Below are 24985 nucleotides of genomic sequence, written 5' to 3'. Positions count from 1 at the left end.
ACTAACTAGCTCTAACGGTTCAAAACATGTAGCTTGCTATAACCAGTTAAATATATAAAAATAACAGTGAGTGTGAACGTTTCTAGCGTGAACGCGCCAAACAGAAATACGCTAGGGTAACATAGAATTAGGTGTACTTAAGTTCCCATTTAAATGTTTTCAATTACGATAGTCGCTTAACTTACGTTAGCTACTTAACGTGACTAGTTGTTAAGACAACATTCGGCTCACCATCCTAACTGGACCTAGACACAATGTAGAAACACGTTCGTGTTAAGGCACACAGTACGGCAAGGACCACAAACCAGGCCTTACCATTTTGGCTTGAACTTGAAGCGAACAACGCCTATATGAAAAAGTTGGCAACACATATGACATAAAAGCTTTGTGGAGTAGGATGCATGCAGGGTGTTTGTTTCCTAGGAGACCAGGACACCTGCAGCTCGTTTCATTAATAATTGCGAGCAGCACAAGGACCTCTATATGTGACTGGATGTACACCATACCAACACAGTTTTTATAAAATATGCAAGTGTTGTGGGTTTTCTTCCTAGACTACTAAGTTTTGTTTTTGTCAACACCTCATGTTGTTCTCTGGTCAAAACAAACATAAAAACTGTTGAAAAAAATGGACCAGCGTCTGGGGGGGAAAACAGAAGAGTTACTTAAACAAAAACAAGGGATTTTCCCATGGGGACCGGAACAAACACAAGGGTTAAGATAAAAACATTTTACGTTTCCCTAATATCTTGCATTTGTTGTGTGTTTAAAAGGGTTAAGATGCTTGTCTGTGTGGTTAAATTGGATGTCTTTTGGCTTTTTTTCTTTTTTGTTACCGTGCTCATTTCAGTCTGACAGGCGCTGGCTTGCTAAGCTATCTTATGGACCACAGTGCTGTAGTGATGTCGATAGAGCCTATGCACTTACCAGGGCGTAATCATACTGCACACCTATGTTTGGCTTGTAGCTAATACAGCAAGTATAGCACTTAAGTGACTCAAATAAAAAAAAGGAGAATATTACAATTTACTTGACACATGCTCTATTGATGATTTAGTACATGCTGCTAATTAATAAATGACCCCAAGTGTAATAACTGCTCTAGACGCAACTTGCGTGTAGATCACAGCGCAGAGTGCTACTGTGTGCTGCCTTGGAAGGTTCATGTTCTATGTTTTCTCGTTCAAAGTCAAAGTCCCAATAGATAGGCAATGACTTTGACTTAACAGGAACGCAGACCGGTGGTAAATTTGACTGTTGCAGAAACACAGTCCGTGCACATCCATAACAAATCTTGACTCACACAAGTGTTTTACTAGAAAAGATTGAGAGGTTGCAGGACCCTTTTTTGAATAGTTTAGCTGTATGGTGTCAATACTCTTGTGCTACTGTTTCAACTCGGATGGGGAATAGAGGGAAAATGCATTTTGTGAGCACGTTCTTCTGCTTCCTGCTAGCTCAGCGCAACTACGTAAATATATCTTTGGATTTGTGCATCTTCACATCGCAACAGGCAATCCATGATGGACTCCAAGTCTCGCAGACCTGCCTTTTGTCTGTCCAGCAGCTCAGGTCTTCGTACACATCCTAGTCCAGACAGCTCCTCTCACACTGGGCTCTACGTCAGTGTACAGTAGGGAGACCCCGTGTCAATAATGGACCGGCATTCCCGAGGGCGCTTCATCAGCATTACAAAGCAGACCTGGACCACCAGGTTCGGACACGCACACGCACATAGGATACAACCACATCCTTGGTTTGGTTTGTATAAGGATATGCTATAGGTATGGTGTCTGTAATATGGGTTTTGTGTCGTCACCATTAGATGTCAGTCATAGCCTTATTGATATTTTTTTGGGTACGGGTTAGCGTTTCATTGTAAAATGACACACCAGCTTATTTAATTAGCCTGGTATGCAAAGATCATGTACAGTGCAATGTCAGCTAAATAGTGTTGGTTTAAGTTGGATAAACAGTCAAGAGCGGACAATAACACACCAAGCACTTATGGGCCCGAGTTGTCCCATCATCCGCTGCTATCTGTGTTCTATTCTCTGTGGGCTTTAGTCCGATCTGCCTTTTGTAGTGATCCAGAGAAGAGGCGTTCAAGTAAGCTCCTTCTTACAGGTTACCCCAGGAGCATGGTCAGCCTAACTTACATATATCATTGGTTCCACAGCAGACACTTTGGAGGTCTTTTATAGGGCAAGCCTAGATTCCTTGGCACAAAAGAGCGTATTTCAGTCCGCTGCTTGTCCAAGTAGTGTACGGTTGGCCTGGGCCCTGTCTGTTCCGTTCTTTCCAGAAGAGTCAAGTAGGCGACCCAACAAACCGCTCACCTGGTTTATGTTTTATGGGGGCACTTGTGATACAAGCACAACTTAAGCTATTCTCTTAAAGTAGTATGCTTGCAAAGACAAATCTAGATTATACCCCTTTCCCACCCAAATTAGCATGGATAGAGTTTTTTTGTTTTTAAACCAGATAGGCTTTCTGATACAGGGGTGACACACTAGGAAAAGAGCTGAAATTAGCCGTTCATAAGTTACAAGATGCAAACAAAGGGGCGCCGGTACCACTATTGAGTGTGATTGTCCCACTGCTAAAACACAGAAAGATTTAACATTTTGTATACGTTATTTGGCTCTGTGTGTGAGTGACTAAAGGTACATGTTATACCTTTCTTCTTTTGAAGAGCTCGTCTCCTGAGCCGTCCAAGGACTACAGCAGACGGACAGCCGCCTCACTAGCTGGAAGTTGCAACTTTCTCTGACATCGTCCAGCAGATCTTATGATCGCCCGTGGGCGTGAATCCTCCCTCAGCAGCAGGAGTAAATTGGTACTGAAGCCTGTACTGCTATTTGTCTATAGCGTGCAAAAATACAGTCTTGGTCGAAGGTATTTTCTAAAACTTGAAACATTTTAGTTTAGAGGAGTGTATTGCGGAATGATGTAATTGAAATCTATTCGGTTTAATGTCTGCCCATTTTCCAGCCTGATTCTGAAGGGAGGTTGGGGATGTGCTATGGTCTTGTTGAATGCAGCGATGATGGCGATTCTAAAAGGGCCAAAACTGTCCTCAGCAACAGAGGACTGTAACCAAGATACACGGCAGCACCTCCGTTAAAGGATCTACTTATTCACAGTACTGGGACTTAGCAGTGGCAGAGGTACATAATACCAGTACTGTGGAGGTCATAGAAAAACGTGTACCTAAGCAGTCAAAATGCTCGCGTTCCACTTCCGGGATTGCTCTGGTGCTGCTGGAAATTCCGCCAGAGCATGGCATTTTGCCGTTTCCTCTGCTTCTTGTTTTGGTGGATCTATGAGGACTGTTTTTGACTGATAATTTCAACAATGCTCAAATGATTTGGAAAAGGAACCCAGCAAGCCTCTAAAAAGCTTGCCACTTCTTCTTCTTAAACAGGTACAGGTCAAAAAACAAAAGACATTATATCATGGAGCTCATGCCGTTTACTTTCACCGGTCGCCGTCATCTTCCTCCGCAAAGCCGCTGTTGTCCAGGAGAGAGCGGAGACAAAGAACCAGCCCAGTCTCTCAGGTTTGGGGAGAAAGAAGGAGAAGTACTCCTGGATTGTCTTCTTCATTGTGTAGGCATATTTGTATTTGTACAAACCTATGCAAATGTATGGTTACCATATACTGTAAGTCAATCACCACACCAACGGCTCTTCTCTTCCCCTTTTCAGATCTCGACAGACAGAGTGAGTCCACATATGCACAGGGTGCTAGGCCTAAAGAGAGGTGCCTACTCTCCCTCTCTTTCCTCCTCCTCCGCTACTAGAGAAAGTACCTAAATAGCCACCTCTCATCTTCTACCGCCCACCGATCTCCTCCGGTGCGCGACTTCAGCAGCAGAACCACCATCCCGCTTCCTGAACGCTCATCCACCTCCATTCATCTGGAACAAACAAGAAAACCCTATCTCCATCTCTTACTCCTCGCACACCTCCAGGCACACTCCTCCCCGGCCCAGACCAGAGTCCCGCTCCCTTCGAGGCCAGCCCATGAGGTGGAGAGAAGAGGGCCGCAGCTCCACTCGCCGCCTTTTGTCCGTCTCTTTCACGGCGCTCAGCCAAGACTCTTCTAGCGGACCTCCAGTGTTGCGCCCTTGATGATGACAGTCCATCAAACGGCGGAGAGTCTGTGGACAGTGACGAGGGAGCCAGGGTGTCTAGCGTGGAGCCTGAGACTAGAGGATACGAGGCAACGACTGGGTAGCCTCCGGAATCGGAGAGCCGACATCGCCCCTATCAGGGAAAACAACGATGGCTGTCGTGGTGGCCCGGCTCAGTCCCAGAGCGGCGTTGTTGAGAGAGCCTGGCGTCGGCAGTAGTAATACCAGACGGCAGTGGGAGAGGCAGTAGCTACTCCGGCTTTCCTCTCCTTCCGTGGCCGATGCCCCCCTGCCTCTCGCCTCAGAAGACATGCTCGGGACGAGAATGCGCAGTCGTCTGCAAGGAGAAGAAGGCTTCAGCCGCCCACAGCATTTACTGAGAAGGTGGGATGGCATTGGCATAAAGCAACGCAGGAAGATGATGATGATGATGAAGAGAAGAGGAGGAAGAAGAAGAAGAAGAGGAGGAGAGGAGGAAGAAGAAGATGAAGGAGCGGTTGGTTTAGAGCCCTTAGGCACAGGTCGTCCCTGGAGACTCGAGGAGGAGAAACGTTACCTGAACTCGAAGATGCCTCGGTGTGAATCTTCGCTGCGTCGCAGAGTCGGAGTATTTGAAAACATTTTGGTTTCTATGGGTGGTGCTGAGAGCCAGCGGGATGGCCAGAAGGAGAAATCCGTTTCCAGTGTGGATCAAGAAAGCTCCGTAAGATTAAGGAGAGGGTAATGGATTTTTGACTGCACCTTTATAATACAAATGTCATCATATTGTGCGTAATCCAAGCCTACAAATAGAATGCGTCTACTTAACTGTGTCTTTGTATTTACAATTTTTAAAATATTATCTTACATTAAAGTTGCAGAAGGAATTGTCTGTGACTTTTTTGTTTCTCTTGAATTGTAGCCTCAGGGACATTATTAAGTAAGGTAGACTAAAAGGGCTCTCTGTGCCAGTCTTATGAGTGAAAAAAATGTCGGCTGTACAGGTTCTTGACTCAAATCTCTCAGTGTGTCAGATAATCGGTATCATTCTCCAGCTAGGCTAAACACGTCTTGGGTTGATAATACATCAATGCTGAACTATGTGTTTCCTTCTCAGAAAAGAAAACTACTGTCCCATATGCCCCCAAATGTGTTTTAAAGTCTTACATAATTTAGTTAGTACAATACAAAAAGTTTTTTTTATAAGTGAAACGAGATGTAAAAATAGTTACTGTATCCACAGCAGAACAAAATATCCTCCTTTACTGCTCTAGACTGCTGCTGGAGGATTCGACGAGGAAGAAGGTGATCTGTGCCGAATCGCCAGATGGGGGAGGAAGCTGCTGCAACCCCCTGATTCAGCTTGCCGCTGTACAGGCAGTCTGCAGTACGTCCACCAGGACGCATCAAGAGATGGCTCCGCTCCAAAATTGGCGCGGTAATATATAAACCTATTACTTGGCTACAGCTGTCACCAAAACATCGTCCGTCCACCGAGTCAAATGTGTTTTATTAATTTTCTTTTAGGCACAAACCTTGAGGCCATCACAACATGTGAGCTCTGCAAGGAGAAGCTGCGTTTGAACATAGACAACTTCGACATTCAGGAGTTATACAGGACCTGTACAAGTAAGTCACCCTTAAGTTCCTTTTAGAGAATAAAATTTCAAAATGTACAGCCCAGATACATTCCTAATTAATTAAAAGCAAAGCAAAAAAAAAAAATGCTAAATGAAACTAAACATGATTCATCTTAGTATTTTTTGGTGGTCTTATAACAAATTGGAAACAACAGCAAACCCCAGTCTGATAGCTGTAATGAATGAAGCATGGTAATCCTGGGCTGATGTGGTATGATGTGTTGGTGCTAGACTCAGGGCTCGTGCACACTGCCTGTGTGCGTTTTCTATGTCTTTGCACACCAGAAACATGTCTGACGCGGCGCTGCTGAAAAGTCACGGATTTGGATCACCCCAGTTCGACATAGGGGAGAGAGTTGTGAAAATGTCCTGCACTCAAGCAGTAGTATACTTCTAAACTAAATACTGTATAATACCAGCAAAGACAGCGTCGGCAGTATTGATGGCAAAATAGGCTACAGAGTATTTTGTTCTGTATTGACAGGGGCAATATTGAAAGGCAATGATTAATTTTTTTTTAATAACATATTTATAACTGCAATAAATGTCTGAAAGATAGGCGTCGGTCGTATTTCTAGCATGCACACGTTTTCGGCGTGCCTGAGACATGCGGCTTTGGAACTGTTGTGGAAGTTCTGGTTGGTCCGCACATGTGGCGATCCTTTTATTTGTCAATCGTCTACTGCAGGGGTGTCAAACATACGGCGTGGGCCAGAACCGGCCCTCGGTGAAAATTGCAGGAAATAATTAATTAATTCCAATTCCAAAATTACCACTTTAATCTCATAGAATGTTTGAGTTCTTTTTCCGTAGATTACGAGTTTCTTTTGTTGTTGTTGAAATATAACCGTCTCTCCCAGGTCCGTAACATCACGTTTTAACTACAATGGCTTAGAACGCTGCCGTAGCAGAAGCAGCCTACGTTTCTGACAAAAAAACTCGTGGCAGATAAAGTTTCTGATCTTAGAGTAGTTTTTGGTCTGGCCCACTGAGATCAAATTAGGGGTTTGTGGCCCATGAAGTTAAATGAGTTTGAAGCCCCTGGTGTATTTGTATTAGCCTGGTCCTACCAGACTCTCATACATTTCATTTGTAGAGAGAGTCTGGCCACTCTCCGTTGACAAGTTTTAACTTCCTTGAGGGTGGGTACTCTTTTAAACATTAAAACTATTGGCTCTGCCCAGAGCCACTCGGGATCTGCCATATCAATCGCTAACGTTAGGGTTGTGACGTCGGCTTAGCATCGCTAGCGCTATCCTTAGCCAACTCCTTTACCACTAACGAAACAAGCTGGAAAATCTAACTTTTCCCCACCCGTGGGGAGGAGGGCCACAACATCATGGCCGCCAACAAAACTCGGCAAAGATGTCCTGCTGGGCTGGATATTCGTCAGCGTTGCCACAACGAACTAAATGGCTTTGCTCGCTCTTTCTCCACCACATAGGACGGAACTCGTTGAAGGTTACTGAACCTCAACGTCATCGTTCTCAGCCACTCCCTCTGTTCGCTGAATGGACCGCCAAATATTTGGCCGGAGAAAAACCCACTAATATACCACAAACCCAGACGGAGTACTGAAAATGGAAATTGAGCGGAAGTACGTATGAGGGCGGAGCTGACTAGTTTGTTATGTTCTGGATGAAAACTGTGCAGTTTACTTTTTTTTGCTTCCCAGTCCGAATATGATGAGTTCATCAGCAGCGGTCTCTATCTGGTGGTGCTGCTGCATTTCTGTGAGCAGAGGTTCTCCGATGTCTCGGCGCAGTCGATGCAGCTGGGGTGAGAACACACTCGCACTTACTAGAGGCTACAGTACTAACCTCCCTACAGTTCTCCAATTACATTAGTCTTTTTCATCATTGGCTGAAAGGGCCATGTGTATGTTATTGCTATCAATAGACTTACTCATAGGGTACGGGGGTTCCTGGTATTTGGCTGAAACCGCAGCCGAGCGGGAGGCGCAGCCCGTAAACATCGAGGTCTGTCGATAGACTTGCGCCATTGGTCGAAGGAGTAATGTCGCCACACCATAGTAAGTCGAGGTTTGCCTTGGCCATAGCTCGTTCAAATCGAATCGGCGCGGCAGTGTTTCCACTGGTAATCCAGAACACCTAATTGTTGTAAATAGCATGATTATCGTTGAATATATTAAAGCAGTTCAAACATACACAAGCAGACGCCGCGGTTTCAAAGTCGAAGCTGGGCGTTTCGCATTGTTTTGGTCGATCCCAAACAAATCCTGTAAACACACTTTTTTTTAATTGGTCCCAGGGTGAAAAAATTAAACGCCGCCGCTGTGTCTTGTTTGGACAGCGAAGGACTCGCCACACCTTGACCTCTAGCCTTTCGACCTCTTGTCCCGCGACGTCTTACAACAACAAAAATGGCGACTACAGGCTTGTGTTCCTGCTGAAGAGATGTTGAGCTATTAGGGTTACTAGGGCGAAATATATTGTTCTGTCTGTTAGTACACAGCGGCAAGCTTTGTGGGGGTGCTCCAACTCTTCCCGTTTGTTGGTGAATTTTTGTAGCAGAAACGGAGGGGGGGACTTAGTGGCCATGTCATACTCATAGAATCTGGAATTACAATACATAACTATTGATATCACTTTAAGAGAAAGATTCCTGGACCCACTACAAAAAATTGAAGATTACATTAATATCCACGATTCACATTACAGACACTTTCGCTGACTCAGTAAGAATTTGGCCAGAATTAAGCATGTTGACCATACTGTACATAGTCCAGCCATATGCTAGGTTTAACCTTTGAAAATGTTTAAATGATGAAATTGTGGTCGAATATATAAATCTAAAAAAGAGAAACTGGCTTCCTTCTCTCACCCAGTTGTTCAACCTGGTGAGAATTCTTCATGAAACACATGGACAATCGGAAAGTATGTTTGCCCAATCCTTTTCTTCTATGTTTGTTGTTGAAAGGCAGGCTTTTATCTGTCCAGCCAATTTAAAGCTGTAGTATAATGTAGATTACTCACCCCTTTGTGTTTCATTGTTATATTTATTACATGGGACATAATTTGACTTGAGTGTCGGATTGCAGTTCCCCATGGGGAAGGGGCGAGAGGAAACGCGAGACAACAGACATCTATGACTTTTCGACCTGGACGACGATCTCGAAGAGGAGTACTAATTATGTGATAGGGTGGATTATGGGTTTAAAAAACAAGAAGAAAAAAGTGGGTCACTTGATGCCATATGGTACTCCCAGTTTTCACACTGCTTTTGACATGTCATGTTCATCTGAAAAGAACGGCAGTGCACAGAACACGTCTCGCCTTTGTTGCAAGTGGCTTTTGCAGATATGCAAACCCAAATGAACTAATGTGTAAAAATATTTGGTTGACACAACTGTAATTTTTTTTTCCTTATGGGAGTGCACTTTATTCAATAAATTAATAAACAATCGCAGTCTTTTAACGGTTATACCACAAGTGCTTTAATGTTTGTATGAAAAGGCAGGAATTGAAATAGCAGAGGACAAGTGTCGATTAATACTTGTGATGTAAGAGGATGCTGTTAGGAGAGAATATACAAAGGGATATTCCTTTTGTTGTTCCTCTGACATTTCCCACTGAGGGGAGGGGGGGAGGGGAGGGGGGGGGGGGGGGGGGGGAAGAAGAGAACTTAACCCATCAACAAATGTTCTTCATCTTTGTTCCAGTGTTTGAAATGCTTTAAGTTTCATGCTTTAATTTTGGAAATAAAGATTAAATGCAAAATGCTGATTTTGTTTAGTCTACTTTTATTATATTATGATTCTGTTCTCTATTTATGTTGCAGGCACAACCTAGGTAATAGAGGGGTTTCCTGTTTGCAGACTTGTCTGACAGGGCTAGTGTCTTCATTGGTCCAATGGGCTCTAGTATAACCAGAGCCTGCAGCTCTCAGGGCTGCGTCCACTTTCTAAAAAAAACATCATGTACAAAAGGTTTTCTAAACTTATAACTTTATGAAAGGTTAACAAATATTCACTAAAGTTCGTAGATCAGTTATGATCAATTCATCGTTTGAGGAATTCCAGATGTCGTTTGCCAATGTCTGGCGAGGTCACAGCTGGTGGGGTCGGTTCGACGGCAGATTTGCATGATGAAACTTTATTAAAATGTATAAGTACAGATGGCATACTATCTTCTGTTGTTGGCTTTTAGAAATCGAGTTACTCCTGACTTGACTTATAACTGTCTTATGGCTGTGTAGAGGCTCCACGGAGAGCTGTGTAAGTGGCCTGGACACCAGCTCAGTGTTGGGTGGTGGTAGTGGAGCCTCTACACAGCCATAAGACAGTTATAAGTCATAAGTCAGGAGTAACTCGATTTCTAAAAAGCCAACAACAGAAGATAGTATGCCATCTGTACTTATACATTTTAATAAAGTTTCATGCAAATCTGCCGTCGAACCGACCCCACCACTGTGCACTGCGCCAGACCTGGCAAACGACATCTGGATTACTCAACGATGAATGATCATAACTGATCTACGAAGCTTTAGTGATTATTTGTTACCTCTTCATAAAGTTATAAGTTTAGAAACCTTTTGTACATGATGTTTTTTTTAGAAAGTGGACGCAGCCCTGAGAGCTGCAGGCTCTTGGTACTAGGAGCCCATTGGACCAATGAAGACACTACCCTGTCAGACAAGTCTGCAAACAGGAAACCCCTCTATTACCTAGTTTGTGCCTGCAACATAAATAGAGAACAGAATATCAATATATAATAAAAGTAGACTAAACAAATCAGCATTTTGCATTTAATCTTTATTCCAAAATTAAAGCATGAAACTTAAAGCATTTCAAACACTGGAACAAAGATGAAGAACATTTGTTGATGGTGTTAAGTTCTCTTCTTCCCCCCCCCCCCCCCCCCCCCCCCTCCCCTCCCCCCCTCCCCTCAGTGGGAAATGTCAGAGGAACAACAAAAGGAATAATCACTTTGTATATTCTCTCCTAACAGCATCCATCTTACATCACAAGTATTAATCGACACTTGTCCTCTGCTATTTCAATTCCTGCCTTTTCATACAAACATTAAAGCACTTGTGGTATAACCGTTAAAAAGACTTGCATTTTTATTGAATTATAATTGAATAAAGTGCACTCCCATAAGGAAAAAAAAAATTACAGTTGTGTCAACCAAAATATTTTTACACATTAGTTCATTTGGAGTTTGCATATCTGCAAAAGCCACTTGCAACAAAGGCGAGACGTGTTCTGTGCACTGCCGTTCAGTTTCAGATGAACATGACAATGTCAAAAGCATGTGTGAAAACTGGGTGAGCTACCATATGGCATCAAGTGACCCACTTTTTTCTTCTTGTTTTTTAAACCCATAATCCACCCTATCACATAATTAGTACTCCTCTTCGAGATCGTCGTCCAGGTCAGAAAAGTCAATAGATGGTCTGTTGTCTCGCGTTTCCTCGTCCCCTTCCCCATGGGGAACTGCAATCCAGACACATCAAGTCAAATTATGTAGCCATGTAATAAATATAACAATGAAAACACAAAGGGGTGAGTAATCTACATTATACTACAGCTTTAAATATGGCATTGACAGATAAAAGCCTGCCTTTCAACAAACAAACATAGAAGAAAAGGATTGGGCAAACATACTTTCCAGATTGTCCATGTGTTCATGAAGAATTCTCACCAGGTTGAACAACTGGGTGAGAGAAGGAAGCAGTTTCTCTTTTTTAAGATTTATATATTCGACCACAATTCATCATTTAAACATTTTCAAAGGTTAAAACCTAGCATATGGCTGGACTATGTACAGTATGGTCAACATGCTTAATTCTGGCCAAATTCTTACTGAGTCAGCGAAAGTGTCTGTAATGTGAATCGTGGATATTAAATGTTAATCTTCAATTTTTTGTAGTGGGTCCAGGAATCTTTCTTCTTAAAGTGATATCAATAGTTATGTATTGTAATTCCAGATTCTATGAGTATAGGCATGGCCATCTAAGTCCCCCCCCTCCGTTTCTGCTACAAAAATTCACCAACAAACGGAGAAGAGTTGGAGCACGCCCACAAAGCTTGCGCGCTGTGTACTAACAGACAGAACAATATATTTCGCCCTAGTAACCCTAATAAGCTCAACATCTTCTTCAGCAGGAACACAAGCCTGTAGTCCGCCATTGTTGTTGTTGTAAGACGTCGCGGGACAAGAGGTCGAAGGCTAGAGGTCAAGGAGTGTGGCGAGTCCTTCGCTGTCCAAACAAAGACACAGCGGCGGCGTTTAATTTTTTCACCCTGGGACCAGATTTAAAAAAAGTGTGTTTACAGGATTTGTTTGGACGATCGACCAAAACAATGCGAAACGACCAGCTTCGACTTTGAAGAACAGCGGCGCCTGCTTGTGTATGTTTGATACTGCTTTAATATAATTCAACGATAATCATGCTATTTACAACAATTAGGTGTTCTGGATTACCAGTGGAAACACTGCCGCGCCGATTCGATTTGAACGAGCTATGGCCAATGGCAAACCTCGACTTACTAATGGTGTGGCGACATTACTCCCTTCGACCAATGGCGCAAGTCTATCGACAGACCTCGATGTTTACGGGGCTGGCTCCCGCTCGGCTGCGGTTCAGCCAAAAATACCAGGAACCCCCGTACCCTATGAGTAAGTCTATTGATAGCAATAACATACACATGGCCCTTTCAGCCAATGATGAAAAAGACTAATGTAATTGGGAAAACTGTAGGGCGGAGTTAGTACTGTAGCTCTAGTAAGTGCGAGTGTGTTCTCACCCCAGCTGCATCGACTGCGCCGAGGACATCGGAGAACCTCTGCTCACAGAAATGCAGCAGCACCACCAGATAGAGACCGCTGCTGATGAACTCATCATATTCGGACTGGGAAGCAAAAAAAAAAGTAAACTGCACAGTTTTCATCCAGAACATATACAATACTAGTCAGGCTCCGCCCTCATACGTACTTCCGCTCAATTTCCATTTTCAGTACTCCGTCTGGGTTTGTGGTATATTAGTGGGTTTTTCTCCGGCCAAATATTTGGCGGTCCATTCAGCGAACAGAGGGAGTGGCTGAGAACGATGACGTTGAGGTTCAGTAACCTTCAACGAGTTCCGTACTAATGGTGGTGGAGAAAGATGCGAGCAAAGCCATTTAGTTCGTTGTGGCAACGCTGACGAATATCCAGCCCAAGCAGGACAATCTTTGCCGAGTTTTGTTGGCGGCCATGATGTTGTGGCCCTCCTCCCCACGGGGTTCGGGAAAAGTTAGATTTTCCAGCTTGTTTCGTTAGTGGTAAAGGAGTTGGCTAAGGATAGCGCTAGCGATGCTAAGCCGACGTCACAACCTAACGTTAGCGATTGATTATGGCAGATCCCGAGTGGCTCTGGGCAGAGCCAATAGTTTTAATGTTTAAAAGAGTACCCACCCTCAAGGAAGTTAAAACTTGTCAACGGAGAGTGGCCAGACTCTCTCTACAAATGAAATGTATGAGAGTCTGGTAGGACCAGGCTAATACAAATACACCAGGGGCTTCAAACTCATTTAACTTCATGGGCCACAAACCCCTAATTTGATCTCAAGTGGGCCAGACCAGAAAACTACTCTAAGATCAGAAACTTTATCTGCCACAGAGTTTTTTGTCAGAAAACGTAGGCTGCTTCTGCTACGGCAGCGTTCTAAGGCCATTGTAGTTAAAAACGTGATGTTACGGACCTGGGAGAGACGGTTATATTTCAACAACAACAAAAGAAAACTCGTAAATCTACGGAAAAAGAACTCAAACATTCTATGAGATTAAAGTGGTAAATTTGGAATTGGAATTAATTAATTAATTTCCTGCAATTTTCACCGGAGGGCCGGTTCTGGCCCACGAGCCGTATGTTTGACACCCCTGCAGTAGACGATTGACAAAATAAAAGGATAGCCCAACATGTGCGGAGCCAACCAGAACTTCCACAACAGTTCCAAAGCCGCATGTCTCAGGCACGCCGAAAACGTGTGCATGCTAGAAATACGACCGACGCCTATCTTTCAGACATTTATTGCAGTTATAAATATGTTATTAAAAAAAAAAATTAATCATTGACTTTCAAATATTGCACCTGTCAATACAGAACAAAATACTCTGTAGCCTATTTTGCCATCAATACTGCCGACGCTGTCTTTGCTGGTATTATATCAGTATTTATGTTTAAGAAGTATACTACTGCTTGAGTGCAGGACATTTTCACAACTCTCTCCCCATATGTCGAACATGGGTGATCCAAATCACGTGACTTTTCAGCAGCGCCGCGTCAGACATGTTTCTGGTGTGCAAAGACATAGAAAACGCCACACAGGCAGTGTGCACGAGCCCTGAGTCTAGCACACAACACATCATACAACATCAGCCCAGGATACCATGCTTCATTCATTATCAGCTATCAGACTGGGGTTTGCTGTTGTTTCCAATTTGTTATAAGACACACAAAAAATACTAAGATGAAATCATGTTTTAGTTTCATTTAGCATTTTTTTTTTTGCTTTGCTTTTAATTAATTAGGAATGTATCTGGGGCTGTACATTTTGAAATTTTATTCTCTAAAAAGGAACTTAAATGGTGACTTACTTGTACATGTGTCCTGTATAACTCCTGAATGTCGAAGTTGTCTATGTTCAAACGCAGCTTCTCCTTGCAGAGCTCACATGTTGTGATGGCCTCAAGGTTTGTGCCTAAAAGAAAATTAATAAAAACACATTTGACTCGGTGGACAGGACGATGTTTTGGTGACAGCTGTAGCCAAGTAATAGGTTTATATATTTACCAGAGCCAATTTTGGAGCGGAGCCATCTCTTGATGCAGTCCTGGTGGACGTACTGCAGACTGCCTGTACAGCGGCAAGGCTGAATCAGGGGGTTGGCAGCAGCTTCCTCCCCCATCTGGCAGATTCGGCACAGATCACCTTCTTCCTCGTCAGAATCCTCCAGCAGCAGTCTAGAGCAGTAAAGGAGGATATTTTGTTCTGCTGTGGATACAGTAACTATTTTTACATCTCGTTTCACTTATAAAAAAAACTTTTGTATTGTACTAACTAAATTATGTAAGACTTTAAAAACACATTTGGGGGCATATGGGACAGTAGTTTTCTTTTCTGAGAAGGAAACACAATAAGTTCAGCATTGATGTATTATCAACCCAAGACGTGTTTAGCCTAGCTGGAGAATGATACCGATTATCTGACACACTGAAGAGATTTGGAGTCAAGAACCTGTAAGGCCGACATGTTTGTCACTCAGTAAGACTGGCACAAGAGCCACTTTTAGTCTACCTTACTTAATAATGTCACCTGAGGCTACAATTCAAGAGAAAACAAAAAAGTCACAGATCAATTCCTTCTGCAACTTTAATGTAAGATAATATTTTAAAAATTGTAAATTACAAAGACACAGTTAAGTAAGACGCATTCTATTGTAGGCTTGGATTACGCTACAATATGATGAACATTTGTATTATAAAGGGTGCAGTCAAAATCCATTACCTCTCCTTAATCTTACGGAGCTTCTCTTGATCCACACTGGAAACGGATTTCTCCTTCTGGCCATCCCGCTGGCTCTCAGCACCACCCATAGAAACCAAAATGTTTTCAAATACTCCGACTCTGCGACGCAGCGAAGATTCAACCGAGGCATCTTCGAGTTCAGGTAACGTTTCCTCCTCGAGTCTCCAGGGACGACCTGTGCCTAAGGGCTCTAAACCAACCGCTCCTTCATCTTCTTCTTCCTCCTCCTCCTCCTCTTCTTCTTCTTCTTCCTCCTCTTCTTCTTCATCATCATCATCATCTTCCTGCGTTGCTTTATGCTCAATGCCATCCCACCTTCTCAGTAAATGCTGTGGGCGGCTGAAGCCTTCTTCTACGCTTGCAGACGACTGCGCATTCTCGTCCCGAGCATGTCTTCTGAGGCGAGAGAGCAGGGGGGGGCATCGGCCACGGAAGGAGGAGGAAAGCCAGGAGTAGCTACTGCCTCCTCCACTGCCGCTGGTATTACTACTGCCGACGCCAGGCTCTCTCAACAACGCCGCTCTGGACTGAGCCGGGCCACCACGACAGCCATCGTTGTTTTCCTGGATAGGGGCGAGGTCGGCTCTACGATTCCGGAGGCTACCCAGCGTTGCCTCGGATCCTCTAGTCTCAGGCTCCACGCTAGACACCCTGGCTCCCTCGTCACTGTCCACAGACTCTCCGCCAGTTGATGGACTGTCATCATCAAGGGAGCGAACACTGGAGGATCCGCTAGAAGAGTCTTGGCTGGAGCGCCGTGAAAAGAGACGGGACAAAAGGCGGCGAGTGGAGCTGCGGCCCTCTGTCTCTCCACCTTCAGGGGCTGGCCTCGAAGGGAGCGGGACCTCTGGTCTGGGCCGGGGAGGAGTGTGCCTGGAGGTGTGCGAGGAGTAAGAGGAGGAGATAGGGTTTCTTGTTTGTTCCTGAGATGAATGGAGGGTGGATGAGCCGTTCAGGAAGCGGGATGGGGTTCTGCTGCTGAAGTCGCGCACCGGAGGAGATCGGTGGGCGGTAGAAGATGAGAGGTGGCTATTTAGGTAGCTTTCTCTAGTAGCGGAGGAGGAGGAAAAGGAGGGAGAGTAGGCACTCTCTTTAGGCCGAGCACCCTGTGCATATGTGGACGTCACTCTGTCTGTCGGATCTGAAAAGAGGGAAGAGAAGAGCCGTTTGTGTGGGATTGACTTACAGTATATGTAACCATACATTTGCATAGGTTGTGTACAATACAAAATATGCCTACACAATGAAGAAGACAATCCAGGAGTACTTCTCCTTCTTTCTCCCAAACCTGAGAGACTGGGCTGGTTCTTTGTCTCCAGCTCTCTCCTGGACAACAGCGGCTTTGCGGAGGAAGATGACGGCGACCGTGAAAGTAAACGGCATGAGCTCCACGATGAATCATAAGTGTCATTTTGTTTTTGACCTGTACCTGTTAAGAAGAAGAAGTGGCAAGCTTTTTAGAGGCTTGCTGGGTTCCTTTTCCAAATCATTTGAGCATTGTTGAAATTATCAGTCAAAAACAGTCCTCATAGATCCACCAAAACAAAGAAAGCAGGAGGAAACGGAAAATACATGCATCTGGCGGAATTTCCAGCAGCACCAGAGCAATCCCGGAAGTGGAACGCGGAGCATTTGGACTAGCCTTAGGGTAACAATTTTTCTTATGACCTCCACAGGTCTGGTATTATGTACCTCTGCCACTGCTAAGCCCAGTACTGGAATAAGTAGATCCTGTAACGGAGGTGCTGGCCGTTCTTGGGTACAGTCCTCTGTTGCTGTAGGACAGTTTGGCCCTTTTAGAATCGCCATCATCGCTGGCATTCAACAGACCAGAGCACATCCCCAACCTCCCTTCAGAATCAGGCTGGGAAAATGAAGGCAGACATTAAAACCGAATAGATTTCAATTACATCATTCCGCAATACTCCTCTAAACTAAAATGTTTCAAGTTTTAGAAAATACCTTCGACCAAGACTGTATTTTGCACGCTATAGACAAATGAGACAGTACAGCTTCAGTACCAATTTACTCCTGCTGCTGAGGGAGGATTCAGCCCACGGGCGATCATAAGATCTGCTGGACGATGTCAGAGAAGAGGGCAACTTCCAGCTAGTGGAGCGGCTGTCCGAGCTGCTGTAGTCTCTGGACGAGCTCAGGAGACGAGAGCTCTTCAAAAGAAGAGAAGGTATAACATGTAGCCTTTAGTACTCACACACAGAGCCAAATAAGTAATACAAAAATGTGTAAATCTTTCCTGTGTTTTAGCAGTGGGACAATCACACAATCAATAGTGGTACAGGCGCCCCATTTTGTTTGCATCTTGTAAACTTATGAACGAGCTAATTTTCAGCTCTTTTCCTAGTGTGTGCACTGTATCAGAAAGCCTATCTGTGTTTAAAAACAAAAAAACTCTTACATGCTAATTTGGGTGGGAAAGGGGTATAATATAGATTTGTCTTTCAAGGCATACTACTTTAAGAGAATAGCTTAAGTTGGTGCTTATCACAGTATGCCCATAAAAAATAAAACCATGGTGAGCGGTTTGTTGGGTCACCTAGCTTGGACTCTTCTGGAAAGAACAGGAACTAGACAGGGCCCAGGCCAACAGTAACACTATCTTGACAAGCAGCGGGACTGAAATACGCTCTTGTGCCAAGGAATCTAGGCTGCCCTATAAAAAGACCTCCAAAGTGTCTGCTGTTGAACCAATGATATATGTAGTTAGCTGCTGTACCATGCTCCTGAGGGAACCTGTAAGAAAGGAGCTTACTTGAACAGCCTCTCTCTGGAATACACTACAAAAGGCAGATGACTAAAGCTCCAAGAGGAATAGAAACACAGATATAGCAGGATGATGGGAACTCGGGCCCAATAAGTGCAGTTGTTGTTATTGTCGCTCTTGACTGTTTATCCAACTTAAACCAACACTATTTTAGCTGACATTGTCACTGTACATGACCTTTGCATACCAGGCTAAATTAAATAAAAGCTGGTGTTCATTTACAATGACAGCTAAACACGTACCCAAAAAAATATCAATAAGCATATGAACTGAATCTAATGTGAAACTAAAAACACCATATACAAGACACCATGACTATAGACTATACTATACAAACCAAACCAAGGGAGTGGTGTAGTCCATATGTGCGTGTGTGTGTGTCCTACCTGGTGGTCCAGGTCTGCTTTGTAAGCTGATGAAGCCCTCGGGAAGCGGTCATTATTGAGCACCGTCTCCCTACTGTACAACCTAGTAGAGCCCAGTGATGAGGAGGAGACTGTTGGACTGGATGTGTACGAAGACCTTGAGCTGCTGGACAGACAAAAAGGCAGTCTGCGAGACTTGGAGTCCATCATGGATTGCCTGTTGCGATGTGAAGATGACAAATCCAAAGATATTATTGTACGGTAGTTGAGCTGAGCTAGCAGGAAGCAGAAAGAACTTGCTCACAAATGCATCTTTCCCCTCGGATTCCCCATCCGATTATGAAACAGGGCACAAAGTTTACACCATACAGCATAAACTTTCAAAAAAGGTCCTGCAACCTCTCAATCTTTCTAGTAATAACACTTGTGTGAGTAAGATTTGTTAATGGAGTGCACGTGACTGTGTGTCTGCAAACAGTCAAATTTACCACCGTTCTGCTTCCTGTAATCAAAGTCAGTGCCTATCTTTGGGACTTTGAACTTTGATACATGAACATGACACTTCCAAGGAGCAAGCAGTAGCACTCTGCGCTGTGGATCTTAACAAGCAAGGTGCTCTAGAGCAGTTATGAGACACTGGGGTCATTTATTATTAAGCTGCATTACTAAATCTATCACATAGAGCATGGTCAAGTAAATTGTAATATTCTCCTTTTTTTTTTATTTGAGTAACCTTAAGTGCTATTGCTGTATTAGCTAAAAGCCAAACATAAGGTGGTGCAGTATGAGTTACGCCCTGGTAGTGATATGGCTCTATGGACATCAGCTACAGCAGCTGTGGTCAAAGATAGCTTAGCAAGCCAGCAGCCTGTCAGACTGAAATGATCACCGGTAAAAGAAAAAAGAAAAAAAGGCCAAAAGACTAACATTTTAAACCACAAGACAGCACTTAAACCTTTTAACCACCACAAACAGAATGCAAGATATTTAGGGAAACGTAAATGTTTTATCATTAACCCTTGTGTTGTCTTCCGGTCCACCATGGGAAAATCCCTTTTTTTGTTTAAGTAGCTTCTTTTTTTCCCCCCCCAACGCTGGTCATTTTTTTCAACAATTTTTATGTTTTTTTGGACCAGAGGACAACATGAGGGTTGAACAATAAACAAAACTTAGTAGTCTAGGAAGAAATAACCCACAACAACTTGCATATTTATAAAAACTTGTGTTGGTATGGTTAACTACCAGTCACATATAGAGTCCCATTTGCTGCTGCAAATTAATTAATGAAACGAGCTGCAGGTGTCCTGTCTCCTAGGAAACAAACACCCTGCAATGAATCCTACCTCCACAAAGCTTTTAATGTTCAGTATATGTTGCAACTTTTTCAGATAGGCGTTGGTTCGACTTCAACGGCCAAAATGGTAAAGGCCGTGGTTTGTGGTCCTGTCGTACTGTGTTGCCTTAAACAGAAACGTGTTTCTAACATTGTGTCTAGTCCATTTAGGATGTGTGAGCCGAAATGTTGTCTTAAACTAGTCAGCGTTAAGTTAGCTAACGTTAAGTAAGCCGACTATCGAAAGTTGAAAAACATTTAAATGGGAACATTAGCACTAATCTAGGTTAACCCTAGCGTTATTTCTGTTTGCGCTTCAAGCTAGAAACGTTCACGTCACTGTTTATTTTATATATTTTAACTGTTATAGCAAGCTACATGTTTGACCGTTGTAGCTAGTTATTTGAATGATATATATTTGATTGCTAGACATATATATGTTATATATATTCGTTCTAGACATTTAATTATTATAGCTAGCTAGCGTTACATATTTAATTGTTATAACTAGCTATATATCCGATTGTCTTGCACATTTCATATGGGACAAGTAACGTTGGCTACCGTTTAACGTTCGGTTAGCTACAAAATAATGTACGTTAGCTAGTAAAAAAAAGAAAAGAAAAAAAAAAAGCAGTTTAACATTTGCAGCGAAGCTAGTTGTCGTTAACTAGCTAGCTATCCTAGTTAGCTAGCCAGTGGCCTCCCTTGTCGCTGTTTAGATGTGCTAACATGGTGGTTCGGCTGAAAACTCAGCTAGCTGTTTAGCTTGTCATTTGTACGCTGGCATTAAGAAGCCTTGACATTTTGCAAAATCATCGGCGCTAAATTTAAGGTTGACCGATGTGTGTTTAAGACAACCAGTTTCAGTACTATGTGCCATTTTACACACACTACATTTATAACACAATACACTGCTGTCAGCATTTAAACATTCTCACCTTTGATTTCAATCTTCCTCGTTTAAGCTAGCACAACAGAAGCGATGGCGTCTGTGTTGACTGCTGTTGACGCAATGACCCGGAGGCGTTTTTTTTTTTTTTTTTTTTTTTTTTTGCAGGATGGTAGGGGAAGACTCATGAATATTCATTAGGGAACTAGGGCTCCTTGAATGGCTAGTACTCGTTGCCTGCGCTGGTTGGGTTGGTTAGGTTTAGGCAAGAGGAGGGTTATGTTTTGGCAGGATGAGTGGGATTGGTTATGGTTTGGGTAAGAATGTCACGGTGAGCCAATCAGGGATAAGTCTTCCCCTACCGTTCTACGAAAAAGGGAGTGATGTTATGGAAAGCAAACCAGTTCAAATGTCTATGTGCCTAACACAGTGATAAATTATTGCCCGTTTTAGAACACTAATATTGGCACTCATGCCCTTATTTTGAAACATTTATTTACAAAATAATTGATTACACACATGTGATGCATTACTCACTCAAGCATACATTAATAGGTAATAAACGGATTACATCAAAATTGGGTTGTCGTTTTTGTTTCCATTGATGACAACCATTATTTCCAACCTTTACTGGCACAAAATACCGTTGGGCTATAACACAGATGGTAGAGATTATCTGTGATATATCTGCCTATTTCACAATATTTGACCAACAGGTGGTTTTGTGTAAAATGAACCATTAGAAGATTGTTTCAGGTGTTTTATTTTCCTTATGCACAGTTTTTTTAAGGACATTTATAACCAGGCCCTATAAATTAATGCAACCCGAGAAGAATAGACACATTCGTGGCAATGATAAAATCTAATTTCATACCTGACAGCAATTTTGAAGCCACAAATATAGTCAAATAGCGTCCTCATGTGGCTTAGATTGATCAATCGGGATTAATTGATTTATTCCACTACCAATTCCAATGCTGACACACTGCATATGTTTTTTGCACAAATACAAGCCCACACATGATTCTTCATTACAACATTTAGGCTCTGGAATAACCTGACTACACCTAACATGATTTTATTTTATCAGTGGGAGTCTGCTTCTTTCTCAAAATATTTCACACATACATGATGCTTCAGATTTCCTTTGTCACTTCTATATTCATAGCATGGTTTTCAGTGCTCAACACAGGCAGGTTGCTGCTTTGTGGATACCTCTTTGTACAATCCTAAAAATGCGTCATTTAATGGCTTACCATGAGTTGAAGTCCCCGGAGTAAGGATGGGCGATACGGCCTAAAATCCATATTGCAATATAAATTGCAGCCTCTTGCAATAATGACATTTATTATGATATATAAATTATAATAGAACCATTTCAGAAGCCAAACTGCTAAATGTATTTATTTTTTTTAAAGAGAAATAAAAGTAGTATTTAGTTTTGAGAAAATGTATTGTGCAAAACTGCAATTATACAACATGATGTTGCACATAAATACAATTCAAGTACACTAGTTGCAAAGAAAAAGCTTAAAATATTGGGTTTCTTTCCCTTAGTGCAAACCATTTTTTTGAATAAAGAAGATAATTCCAGTGTAAGGCACATATACTGTATGTCAACTAAAGAAAATGTTTCAGGTATAAAGTGCTACTTTATGTCAGAGAGTGTGGAATAATGGTAAACACATGCATCTGATACAGCCCAAAACAGACAGTGAATCCAGTTGGAAATAAAATAAACAGTTTGGGGTTTAAAGTCTGAATTATAACTTGTGAATACTACGGTAAACTACATAACATTGTAGCAGGTGAGATGCCATGTTTTCTCACACTATTGTCTGACATATAAAGTATACTATTTGAGGATGCTGTTTCCCTACTGAAATATTGATTTAGTCATTTCATAAGGTAGCAGTTTAGCCTGGGGTCTGTTTAGTTTCATTTTTAATTGCTCATATATATATTACAGGCAGTGGTGGGAAGTAACTAAGTACAATTACGCAAGTACTGCGCTTAAGTGTATTTTATTTACATTTGATGCAAATTTGCACTCCTACTTTACAACATTTAAAAGGGAATCATTGTATGTTTTACTTGATTTGGAAATTACTTACAGTTACTTTGCTATTTTAGATTTGCATACAAAAAATATTCAACAAAATATATGATCGAATGAAATATATAGCCATGTTGTTACAGATCAAACAGTGTATCAAATCAAAAACATATCAGTTAACAGCATTGACATGCTGTTTAAATATCTGCAACAGCCATACAACTCCAATGTAAAAATACTCTAACATTCTGTAAGGGGTCACTCTGCAGTTATGAATAATAAGCACTTTTACTTTTCATATTTAAATTGGCTACATGTTGTTGATAACACTTCTACATTCACTGAAGCAAAGTCATAATTGCAGGACTTTCACTTTTAATAAATTACATTTGACAGTGGTGCAGCAATGAGTTGTTTTGTATTATCATTGTTTGACATCTGATTATTATGATTATGGCAAACTAGCTTGATAAACCTTGCACGTCCTAATGTGATGAGCAGCAAAGACATGGATGTGGAAAAATGAACCTAGTACATGACTGTCAATTTCGTACAATGACAATAGAGAAGATTTAGCAATGAATGTGTTGAAGGAAGATATTACCCATCGCAAAATGAAAAAAGAGACAAATGTCTATATTTGTATCTGCCATGATTTATTTACAGATTAAAGTGTTGATCTGTTAACACATCTAAATTGTAGCATTTGTAAATTGAATGTATTGGCTTGAACGTTACTGTAATTCCAGTTTCAAGTATCTGTCTTTTCTATAAAATACTACTCACACACACGCACACACACACACACACACACACACACACACACACACGCCACTCATTGGGTTTTGACTAAACTGGGTCATGTGATGCATTTTACGTGCATCAAGGCATTTTGACATTTTGAAAATTGCTGCCCCAAGGGAGACACTGTGAACACAAGTCAAAATTAATAAGTGAAAACTTTGCTTACAGCTACGTACATGCTTTCCAGCACTGCTGAGCAAATGCCAAATGAGTGTTTTTTTTCTATAAGGGTTATGAACACAGAAACATATCTAATAATTGGTCTTATTTCAGCAATGTAATAGTTTTTTTTTCTTTATCTAAAAACAGAGTGTGTGCGGTGGACAGTGCTGTCCAGGGCTGACGTCATTATGAAAGCCAGAGGAAGCTAACAGCCACTAAGTGGCGCTGCAGCTCACACTTTCTCCCTCCACCTGCTTGGAAGAGGCAATTGAGAATTGAGTGGCACTATTATTTGCATGCCAGAACTTGGTGTTTGTTTAGTCAGGGAGGCAATTAAAGCCAATTTCAACAGGTTTAATTAGATTGATTTGAATAATTGTTTTGAAAGGCCTTGTAGATCCCGTCATCACAGTAAATCCAGGATTAGCAACATTCATTTGAGTTGCGTGCTTTAACTCACATCTAATTAAGTAGACCTCGGGAAGCATTGATCAAAGATTATCCTGAACTTGTACTTTTTTTTTTTTAAATTATTTTGTTTTCGTGTTGCATATATTATAGACGTTATTGTGTGTGTGCGTGTGTTTTTCACTGAGTAAAGTGTAAATGCACCATCTAAAACTGCAACACACTGAATTTGTGTTATGTGTGTGGGGGGTGGGGGGCTCAGAAAGGTCAGTTTGGAGCGAAGAGGGAGCACTGTTGCACAGCAGATGCATAATAATGTGGAGGTCAACGAGACACTCATCATGCTTGGTAAAACGTGGCACTTGACAGGCCGAGCAATCCTTTATTAGTCGCATGTATTCAACAGTGAACAGTCAGTGATCCAACCAAGTGTAAATCTACCCAAGGCTAACAGAACAAGGGGTGAAGGAGAAACTGAGAGTGAAAAGGATAAATATAGGAGGGCGGTGCTGGTGCTGCAGATTAATTACTGACAAAAAGGACGCATGACCTAGACAAATGAGGAAGTACAAGGTCTGGTAAGTTGGGGAGGAGGATGCTTAAACCAATTGTGGGTCTCTAGGCCAATGCCAGTGCCCCCCCCCCCTCTCTTCCTTCAGACACATGATTCTGCTACATGAAGAGAGACTACAAGCTCTCCTCCCCCAGTGCTGCTGATAGGATGATAATGGAGCATTCCTTGGAGCTGTTTCTCATTCATGCTAGCTGTGACAAGGGAGCAACATGCTTCTTTTCCCACTTGGGGCAGCCAATGCTTTCAACTAAGATCGTGGGCATGTAACCTGAGATTTGCACACAATGCCTTCCTCTTAGGCAAGGCAAGGCAAGCAA

General features: G+C 42.4%; 1 protein-coding gene and 1 pseudogene across 2 annotated transcripts; one reads left to right on the top strand and one right to left on the bottom strand.

The window, feature by feature from the left end:
* Positions 1-1523: 1523 nt before the first annotated feature.
* On the top strand, positions 1524-8941 carry LOC116692121 (E3 ubiquitin-protein ligase MARCH7-like; annotated as a pseudogene).
* Positions 8942-10663: 1722 nt separating this feature from the next.
* marchf7 (membrane-associated ring finger (C3HC4) 7) lies at positions 10664-20795 on the bottom strand. 2 transcript variants are annotated; one of them, XM_032499769.1, is made up of 11 exons: positions 20714-20795; positions 18461-18656; positions 17314-17460; positions 16985-17156; positions 16533-16721; positions 15272-16433; positions 14558-14727; positions 14362-14465; positions 12530-12634; positions 11387-11435; positions 10664-11215 (listed from the first exon to the last, which is right to left on the bottom strand). In XM_032499769.1, the coding sequence occupies exons 2-11, from the start codon at positions 18647-18649 to the stop codon at positions 11124-11126; spliced, it is 2379 nt and encodes a 792-aa protein (XP_032355660.1). In that variant the 5' UTR covers positions 18650-18656; positions 20714-20795; the 3' UTR covers positions 10664-11123. The 2 variants fall into 2 exon arrangements, with proteins under 2 accessions (XP_032355660.1, XP_032355734.1); XM_032499843.1 differs by lacking the exons at positions 18461-18656; positions 20714-20795 and having other exon boundaries at positions 17255-17446.
* Positions 20796-24985: the final 4190 nt, after the last annotated feature.

Source organism: Etheostoma spectabile, chromosome 1, assembly GCF_008692095.1.
Source record: "Etheostoma spectabile isolate EspeVRDwgs_2016 chromosome 1, UIUC_Espe_1.0, whole genome shotgun sequence".
NCBI lineage: Eukaryota > Metazoa > Chordata > Actinopteri > Perciformes > Percidae > Etheostoma > Etheostoma spectabile.
This window is presented reverse-complemented; position numbering and strand designations above follow the sequence as displayed.